The sequence below is a fragment of the Diplotaxodon limnothrissa genome, linkage group LG10 (assembly GCF_057381915.1).
Source record: "Diplotaxodon limnothrissa isolate DT_005_m linkage group LG10, D_limnothrissa_male_GT1.1, whole genome shotgun sequence".
In the NCBI taxonomy this organism is placed as follows: Eukaryota; Metazoa; Chordata; class Actinopteri; order Cichliformes; family Cichlidae; genus Diplotaxodon; species Diplotaxodon limnothrissa.
Genome location: NC_140605.1, coordinates 3,620,492 through 3,630,456, shown reverse-complemented (window position 1 = coordinate 3,630,456; position 9,965 = coordinate 3,620,492). Strand labels below are relative to the sequence as shown.

The 9,965-nt window shown below is 44.3% G+C and overlaps 1 protein-coding gene across 4 annotated transcripts in view; it reads right to left on the bottom strand.

Moving 5' to 3' along the window:
• Nucleotides 1-913: 913 nt before the first annotated feature.
• Nucleotides 914-9,965, bottom strand: part of usp25 (ubiquitin specific peptidase 25) — a 36,700-nt gene continuing 27,648 nt past the window's right edge. Inside the window, exons 19-26 of one of the 4 annotated variants that reach the window (XM_085364276.1) lie at nucleotides 7,969-8,142; nucleotides 6,804-6,899; nucleotides 6,360-6,538; nucleotides 5,616-5,694; nucleotides 5,438-5,517; nucleotides 5,041-5,164; nucleotides 2,859-3,051; nucleotides 914-1,809 (exon numbers count right to left, since the gene is read on the bottom strand). In XM_085364276.1, coding sequence (XP_085220402.1) covers nucleotides 1,637-1,809; nucleotides 2,859-3,051; nucleotides 5,041-5,164; nucleotides 5,438-5,517; nucleotides 5,616-5,694; nucleotides 6,360-6,538; nucleotides 6,804-6,899; nucleotides 7,969-8,142 — 1,098 coding nt within the window. In that variant the 3' untranslated portion in view covers nucleotides 914-1,636. The remainder of the gene's footprint in view (nucleotides 1,810-2,858; nucleotides 3,052-5,040; nucleotides 5,165-5,437; nucleotides 5,518-5,615; nucleotides 5,695-6,359; nucleotides 6,539-6,803; nucleotides 6,900-7,968; nucleotides 8,143-9,965) is intronic. The other 3 variants (XM_085364277.1, XM_085364278.1, XM_085364279.1) reach the window with 3 other exon arrangements.

Here is a 9,965-nt window from a genome sequence, read left to right as displayed (position 1 = left end):
ACAACTGTAGCAGACTGTCAGCTAACAGCCGAGCACTGGTTCAGACCGACGTGCAGGAATGCACGAGCAATTGGAACTTGTGCTTCACACTGGGCCAATGACAGACACAGCACAAATGCAAACCACTGGAGTGTGCTCGCCAAGCTGCTTTTCAGCCTTCACCAAAGTTATTTGCCTTTATGCAAAAGTTTGGCTTATTTTATGATCCTGCACAGCTGTTAATATCAATACTTAGGAACCGGTATATTGTAGAAACCTAATTCTCTACAAATCATTCCCAGTGTAATGAAATGAATCTGTTTTTTTCCCATGCCTTATAGACTGCATCATCTTGTTGCCTTACTACGGCAGAGTCCACGTTGTGATCTGGATGGCGTTAAATCTTTAAAAGGATATTGAGCTGATAAATAAAACGTGTCACTTAAATTGAGTTTCGGACAAAGCTGCGCTCCTTCACCGATGAGGTCAGGAGCGGGAAGCTCGAAATAAAATCCGAAGCATGGTGCGGCATCTCTCAGGATGACGTGCATCTTGAGATATGCGCAATGCTGGGAGCGATGTTTGGGAAAGACTTCTGAGAATGCTTCCTGGCGTCATCACATGGGCTGTTTGCAGTAATCTGTGTTCCTGGAAATTAGTATTACTCCAGGAAATTAGACCTAAGTCACATCATTAAAAAGCTCCACTTTCAAGCTGCTAAAACAGAGTCCCCGTTTCGTATTCTTATTATTGCGACCACATGCTGCACGCTTTGGAGTTTGCATCCGCACATTAATGAAAGCCTGCTTCTAATAAGCTGCAGAATAGCAGCTGAAGCAGCACAGCAGGACAGCACGGAGGGGCGAGACGAAGTGAAGTGCACTGGGATTTTTGTGCAAACAAATGAAAAGTCAACATCAGGCAAAAACATGTTTATGTGGCCTAAAAGGGCCATAAATAAAATTTTATTCTCTCAATTTATTAACAAGCCACAGGAAGTCCATGACCGTCTACCACAGCACTTAAAACATCTCATTCTGGCGCAGTCCACAAAGACATGAGACCCATTTGAGATCCTCTTGAGCCGCTGATAAATCTGGAGGCTCTCTTCCTCGCTCTGACTTCCTTAGAAAAATAAAACAAAACGTGGAAATACTGTACCAAACTGGAGGCGGAGCGGCAGGGTGATCCTTTTCACACTGAGAAGGGTGCGTTAGAAAGGGCTATGAGTGCGTTCGGGGAAGCTTGAATCAAACGGCAACAACAACAATAATAAACTAGGAAAAACCCTCAAACTTTTTTTTGTGTGTATGTTTCGTTTCGTTTTTGCTAAGCTGAAGCAGAACATGTTTCGCTTTCAACCACTTCAGGATCGCCACCGTTTATCCATCAACTTCTTCTCTCACGTTACGTTTCCCCCTCCCAGCAGTCTGCCCTCTCCTCCAGAGCCCTCTATCGTGTTTTGCTTAAAATAAAAGTGAAATAATATTTATAATGATAAAACCTATAGCAGCAAAAGAGTAACAGAGGAATAACAGCTAGAAGCGAGTGACCCCTGGATTGATAAGGAAGGCATGGGTTAAAGAGAGGTCCATGAATTTCTGCCCGGCGTGTCGGGCCTGCGATGAGGGAGAGGCACCTCGGCGACCCTCTGAGCTCATCTTCCCTCGGTGGGCACCCTGCCGAGGGCGGCCATGATGCGGCTGAACCGTTCGCACAGCTCCAGGGTGGAGTAGGTGGGCAGCTTGGGAGGGTCGTGGAAGCTTTTGATCTCCGTTGAGCAGTCCAGCAACTTTGGGAGGAAGTCTGTCAGCTTCTCCTGGAGGTTAGCTGCAGTCAAGAAGTGAACAGACAGAAAATAAGGAACTGTCACCATGCAGTGAAAATCAGATTTTCAGGGCCATTTCATTAGTTAGAAAGGATGTCACGGTCACTGAGATTTTTAGTAGATCGATTTAAAAGTCATATATTTAAGGACGTTTTTCCTTCCCACTGTCTCCAAGTGCTTGCTGTTGGAGGTTTCTCTCTACTATTTTACCCCACAATATACAGTGATTTAGAGCAGCGGTCCCCAACCCCCAGGCTTCGGACCGGTACCTATCTGTGAGTCGGTACCAGGCCGCGAGAGTTGAGGCTCGTGTGTGAAATTTATGGTTTTCAACGTTTTTATCGTTAACTCTGTTTCCCTGGGTTTTTTCCCGTGTTGTAGTTGTGTGTCTTATTTTGAAAGAAATATTTACACGTTACCATAGCGACCAGAAAGCATTAAGGGGAAGAGAGGAGGATGTTACTCTCGATGTTGTTGGTGCATCTTAGGAGGACGCTGCTAATAAAGTTACACGATTACACAGTGAATTCGCGTTTATTATTATATTTATAAAATACCACAGTTTTTGTCTTGGTTGTATCATTTTGTTTTGTTGTATTTATCCGCGACACCTTAAAGGCCGGCCCGTGAAACTATTGTCTGACATTAAACCGGTCCGTGGCACAAAAAGGTTGGGGACCGCTGGTTTAGAGTGACTGTTGTTGTGATTTAGCATTTATCTTACAGCTACAGTGGCTACAGGTAGGTCCAAGTGTTTATTAGTGCAGAGTTCTGTGTTGTATTGTCATGACATTGAAATGCCATCATAGGAGAAATCATAATACAATACACTAGTATTTCTATCTACTTACAAACATTAGTATTGTATAAAATGTTATCTTTAGGTGATCTTTTTCTGTCAGACTTGTGCCTTCTGATACGTGACCTGAGCCGCGGCCTGATTATGGCGATCTTCGGCAGGGGTACGAGGGAATGCACTAGTAACCTAAGCCTTCAACTCTCCGGAAATATCTAATAGGCTAAGTGTGTTTCTTCTCCCTTAAGGACTCACATTCCATCTCTTGGCCCAGGTAGGAGCACCAGCGGTTCCTCATGTCCTCCACCGCCAACAGGTCTCTCACTGCGTCGTGGACCAGCAGCAGAGGGATGCAGGGCACCACCAGCTCATTCATGATGCCCAGGCCTGTGGTCACCTCAGGCTCTTCTCCCGACTCAAACATGGCGGCCGCTTGCTCATTTAGTTTCTGTGGGGCGGGGGGGAGGGACACTGATGAGTCTTTTATATCAAAGCTTTTATTAGTTACTCACACATTCATTTTGGACTAATATCATAGCTTGCTGTGTGGTACAGACCACCCAAGAAGTTTCTTTTGGAGAGTAAAATTCTCTTCTTTTATTAGTCTGTTACTTAGGACTAATGAGCAGCTGTGTGTGTGTGTGTGTGTGTGTGTGTGTGTGTGTGTGTGTGTGTGTGTGTGTGTGTGTGTGCGCGCGTGTGTGTGCACACTGCACTTTGAGTTTTTAGCTGATAAGTCAAAATGCCAGCGTTCAAAATGCAAAACCACAGGGTGACATCACTGTGGCTACATCCAGTTTTTCTATATCATCTATCAGCAGAGGGGGTTTAAGAATACTGAAACAAAAGGGCACATTTAATGTTTTTAAATAGATTTACAAAAGCCTGAGGAATCTGTGAGGTCCACTAAATGGGATGAATGGCCTGTTTTCAGCGTCTTTTTTCTGCAGGATGATTGCATTTGTCTCTGCCTATCAGGGACCCTCACACTGACATATGCCAGCTCGCCCAACGTCAATAACCCCACAAACATCGCTGCTGTTTAGATTTCTATCTTCATTCATTTCCAAAGTAATAGGAAAACTGCATATTTTAGTTTTATAGAAATCCCTCAGTCAGAACATGGTATATCAACCTCAGATGGAAACTAGCGAGCTAATTTCCAAGTCCTTTAAACCTCGTAAATCCTCTTTTTCATGGATGCCATGATGTCAAACTTCACTGTAACACCCCAGAGAGAAGCCACATTGAACATTTTGGGAAACGGAGAAGAGTTTGGCCCTGGAAATGCCTAATGACGTCAGGCTTAAGAGGAGGATTGACGAGCAGGCTGCTAGAACAAACCTCTTGTTGCTGTCGCAGCACTGGTGTGCTCCCGTCCCTCTGACTTACACAGAATCAGTGCCTCACACCTGTCCCTTCACACCCTGCTCCCTCACAAATCAACTCCCCCGTAGTCTGAAAACCTCAGCAAAACTTTCTTTACTCTAAATTGTGTCGTTTCCTTTTCTTCTGTTAGACGAGTACTCAACAGTAATCCCAGGTATCATTAATATCACAGAATATCTTTAAGTCGCTGGAACTAAAGGATCCTGACATTTAACAGGTAAGCTTTTCTCTCTGGTCGAGGCCTCAAACACCTTGCTGTCACACACAAACTCCCTGACCTTGTCTCTGAAGAAACGAGCTGTCTGGAATCAGAGACTGCAGGGTGGAATTGCAAAACATCCAAATACAGTAACTGTGTCAATGTTAGCAGTGTTTTCAATTAAAACAAGAGCTGAAGGTAAACAGCTGAGTGCACACAGCTAGACGTTCTGGCCAGAGAACTAAGATGGGCAATCGCCCTGCACAGTCCTGAGGTTTGAGGTTAGCTGAGGACACGCTCGTGTCTCATGGTAATGTGTTTACACTCACTGGCCCTCCTGCTTCCTATTCCCACTCCAGTGATTACATTACAAGCACAATGCCAGTGTAAGGTTACTGAGTGCAGCAGCGAGAGGGCTGCTAAAGACCAGTATGAGGCTGATCGGACCAAACTACCCCCAGCCCTAACCAATAATACCCGAGCATAGCCTGGAGCTTGGTGGGAGTGAAATGAAAAGGGGCTCACTTCACAACGCTGAGAGGATTTTCATCTGTCAGTATCAGATGAAAAATCTTCAGTGGAATCTTTTGTGGGCTGCGAGCAAGCCAAAGCAATATCTCAGCAAAAGCAATTTGATTATGGCGCTCTGCTCGGTGTCGGAGGGGAACGTCTAGCCGTGAGAGTTTTGCTGAGTCACTTTAGCAGAGGATGTTTGACACAGAGGAAAGGGAGTGACACAGAAGAGACGGAGATCACAGAGAAGAGCTGCTTGATGCAAAGGCTTCCGTTCCAAGCAGCTTCTTTGAAGTCGCTTTGTTTAAGTCGGAAAACACGGCACACAGGGCTCACCAGCAAACACTCTCGACGGTAATGGCCGAGCAGCTCCTCGTCGTGCCCTCTGTACAGGCCTTTTAACAAAAGCTCCTTGTTGTACTGGTAGGCGTAAATCAGATACATGAGAGCCTCCACATAACTGGAAAGAAAGATATTACATTCAGATAAAACTGTAGCAAAGACACACTGGCGGCTCACAGAGTAACACAAAAAATGAACTCGGTGAACCCACTGCACAACTTTAAAGCTGGGGAGCTGCACGATTGTAAGCTGCTGCCCCCTGCAGGTAAACACCAAGATGGGAAATTACATGAAAATAAAGGAAAATGCGAAATCAGTTAAATCTCTACGGAGACGCTGGGTTTGTTTGTTTGAGGTTTTTTATACATTTGCTAAAGAGGCGTCAACATACTTTGTCTTCTGGAAGAGCTCCAAACCGGTCACCATGAGGATGGTGGTTTCACGAAAGTTCCTGTAGTCCTGATGCCATATCTGATGGAGACAAGCCAAAGTCAGATTGTCCAGCCAGTATGAATCTGCTCAAATGTACAGTTTTAGACGAACAAAAGACAGACGGCACAACTTCTGACCTCATATTCATCCATGTTGACCTCCTCGGGTTTAATCAGGTCCAGTTTGGCACGTGCCACATTCATAATGCTCTTACATCTGTGAGAGGAAGAGGGACGGGGGGTTACTGAAACGGAGCTGGTGAGTCATCGTGAGGTACTCCAGGAGATAAAACGCTCCACCCTGCCCCTAGGCCTTAACGTGGCTTAATGAATCACTCTTTAGTGCTGAGAGGACTAGTGAAGCACTCCTCCAGAGGCTCCTATTGAGGCCACATTCACACATAAATCTAATTATCTCGCTCAAAATAGAGGAGAAGGGAGAAATCAATTTTTCCTCTCATGAATATGGATCGAGGCCAACAAGCATAGCTGAAAAGTTTTAAGAAATAGTAAGGGACATTACACACCCTAATGACACCAAAATGTCAGAGTTAAAAGAGGGGGGATCTTGATATACAGCAGTGGTAATTTGAAAAGAAAAAGTCAGTATTGGACATGTGCCTTGTATGATTTGTGTTCGAACAAAAGGCAGAAGGCGTGCAGATCAGAGAGGATTAGCAACATGAAAGTGTTGCTCTGATGAGACACAGCCAGTCTGTGCTGAGAGTAAAACGGGAGCTCTTACAGTCTCTGCTACCCTCTGCTGGTCACTACGAAGAACCGATTTCAGGTAACCAACTCGATTCTGACACAGCCAGGGGAAAAAAAATGCAACATGATCATTTTTTAAATTACAAGCTTGTGGCAGAGTGAGGACTACACCTCTCATCGAAGGCGAGGTTCCTGTCAGCAAACTGTGTGAGCAGAGTCCTCTCCAGAATCTTCTTGGGTGCCTGGTTTTGGATGAAGTAAACGATGATGTGCTGTAGTCGGTAGTCATTCTCAACCGGCGTGTCTTCTTGGGCAAATCTCAAGAGACGTCCATACTCCATCTTGATGGCCTGAACAAAGAGACAAAGGAAAAATAAGCTACTTGTCACTGTGTGAGAGAGAAGTTACTTAAGTAAATGACAGCTTAATTTAAGCAGCACACCTGAGTGCCGCATGTGTACATGTAAGCCCCTAAAACTATTCCACTATCACAAACAGAATCCAAATCTGTGGGAAACACTGCAGTGGTCTGAGGAACAATGTTACACTGGAACACAATAACAGAAGAGGAGGTGAAGGAAGTGAGTGAGAGCGGAAAGGAGAGAGAGGTTGTACCTTAAAAAAGGCCGCCTCGGGCCCATTCTTTTCATACACGCTGCTGGATTTGCCAATGGCCATAATTACACCCTGCATGTCGGGGGTCATCATCGCCTGCCCAGGAAGCAGGAACCATGTTAAACAAGGCCCTGGTGATGAACTGAGCAAGGTCAGGCACTGTGTTATCTGCTCTAACTTTCTACAGCAAGGCGTACCATAGTCAGGACATGCCAAACATCACTCAGCAGTCCATGCACCGGTTGGTTAGACGGGCAAAAGTCGGCGGGGATGCGACCAGTCAGTTTAAGAGGCGGAACGCGCAGTGCTCACAAGGATAATGTGTAAAAACCAAGACAGCCTTATGAAAAATGTGTGACAGACAACCCAGAGTGCAGGAAGACAGGCTGGAGCAGCAGCCCTACAGAGGATATTCAGCACTCAGTACACACTGACCAGCAAACTACCACCAACATTTACAGAAACATTGATTCCATGATAGCTGCATGAAAGCTATCTGTTCATTTTTACCTCTGCCAAGGAGGGTTGATGTTTTTGGTAGCACTTGTGTGCGTGCGTGTCATTCTGTAAACACGGCAGCTCGAGAAGATTTGAATAAATGCTGATAAAACTTTCTTGGGGTGTAGGTGGGGTGGAGTTAACAATCCACGTTGAAAGAAAGGAGGAGTATCGTTCTCGTTAGAGATACTTTAGCATCACATTATATAATAAACTCAAGTTAATCGGTCCGGTTATTTATCCATCACCTATTCCGACATAATGTTGGTGTAATCAAAGTCATGTCTGTCATGCTACATACAACTTCTTACACTGTTGTTTAAAAAGAACAAAACACAACACTGCCTCCTTAAAAGTACATAAGATTTAGCTGCCTTGGCGGAGGTTTGCGCTCTTGTGCAAGTAGCATCATACATATAAGAGCACATGTGCATCACAGTATGAAGCAGCAGTCTCGCCTGTCTCCACCTGACTTTGTGCCGCGATGTCGATGGCTCAACGAAAGACTTTTCACAAGAGTAACGCAGAGCAGCCAACAAAGGGGCCAACCTTACTGCACTGCATTGTGAAAAACCTTATGCTCTATGGAGCCAATACAATTGGGCAATGAACCTCTCATTCTATAGATCAAACAGGCTCACACAACACTTGATGGAGCCAGAGCTACCTCATCATCATACCCCCCCTCCTCTGACTCAATGACAAATGTCCCCACATTAGGAATGGCCACCTCGACTGTGCGCTGGCCAGGGGACTCATCCTCTGTGACCAGGTCAGGAGGGGGGGTTACGGGAGTGTTCATCTGGACCTCAGGCTCAGGGGAGATGGGAGGGGGAAGAGACTGGAGAGAAAATGGGACAGATGAAACAGGAACGATGGAGGACTGATGGAAACAGAAGGAACATTATATAGGGCAAAGGTGAAACAGGAAGAGGAAAAAAGTTTTAATAAAACGAGCTCATTTTATATCTCCGCATAAGACTTTTCTAAACTATGCAAGTAACTCTGAATCCTTGTTAAAACTCAGTGGGCACAGTTGTGGAAAAGTGGGGCAGAAAGTTGAATAAACATGACACAGCAGTGTTTCCCCTAGGTGGGAAATAATCTTTTTGAGTTGCTGTAATTGTTCCTCCTCTCAGTACTGGCTGTGGAAAATTTCTAAATGGCTTATTTTATGTAAAAATTCACACTACAGACTTCAGTGGGCCAAGATGTCAAGCAGGTATCATCCATGGTGCACTTTAGGGCTGCCACAAACGATTATTCTGATAGTCGACTAGTCACCGATTATTTTTGCGATTAGTCGACTAATCAGATCATCATCCATTGGACGTAAAACTACAGCTTATTGCACCAGCAGCATCTGCTCTTATATAACTATCATTAGCTTACAGCTTTAAGTGTTTAAGGTGCTAACTAAAAATAAAGAAAAGATGATAGTTTATTAAATTTTAATGAAATTTGCAGATTGTTTCGATGAAGTTTAATAAACTCCTTGCTATCTAAAATATAACAGGACACCGGAGTAAATTCTCGAGCATCTCACACTTCTGATAATCAGCTGTCTGCTTGACTTTATTCAGCTGTGTAAAAACTATAACTTTAATCTCAGCCAAACCGATTCACTCAGGAACAAATAAAATACTGAAAAAGAACAAACAATAAATTTTTTAAGTTATTTAAGTGACTTATATATCATGTTTAACCTGAGTAGCGAAAGACGGCGGTGGGTTTGAAAACGATTTGCCGGGAGTCCGGTGTTCTCACGGCTCTAGTTAGCCTAGCCCCCGGCTAGCTATCGAGCTAGTGGGTAACAGATGTCTCCGAAAACTTCGGAGCGCTTTTGAAAATATGCGGTGTCTTGATAAACTGAGCAGATATTTGAGGTTTACACAGCTACATTCTCGCCTAAAAATATGTTAAACGTTTATTTTGTGACCCAGAAAGAATAATAAGAGTAACATTAAAACTAACTAGCTGCCGCCATTGTTGGAAACTGAGCAGGGCCGCGCTATGAATTCTGGGACACAGCTTCTTCTTCTTCGGGGTTTAACGGCAACTGGCATCCTTGTACATGCAGTGCTGCCATCTTCTGTTTCAGTCCGTTATTACACTCTTAAATCCTGCTATTATTCCTGCGTCTTTTGTGATCTTACAAAGCTTCAAATGATGTGTCAACTATTAAATCAGTCGTCGACGATTTTGATAGTCGACGTAATCGTGGCAGCCCTAGTGCACTTTACTTTAAGAAACTTAGTGAGCCTGTGAAAAATGCTTAACCTACCCATGTGATGCAGGGGCAGTAGAGTCCCACTGTACAAAAGCCATCCGACATTTATAAGCTAAATGCTCCTTTATGTTCACCAGCTGGTTTTTCTTCGTATCTGTGCAGCTTGGTGCTTGTATGTTTGGTACGGGGGAGGTTACAGTCTATTTTTTTTAAACCAACTGCCTGAGTGAACCAGGAGAACTAAACAGACCAGCGATGGCTCTTTGACTTCATCAAAATAAGCAACATATCTAACACAGAGGCATTCATGTGATCCACCGTTAATATGAAAGTACCGATTAAAGCAGTGTTTAAGTAACAGCTCTCGACTGACATAGCTTTTTGTTGAATACACATATGAATGTGACTTGTTTAGAATCAGAAAGCGCATGCAT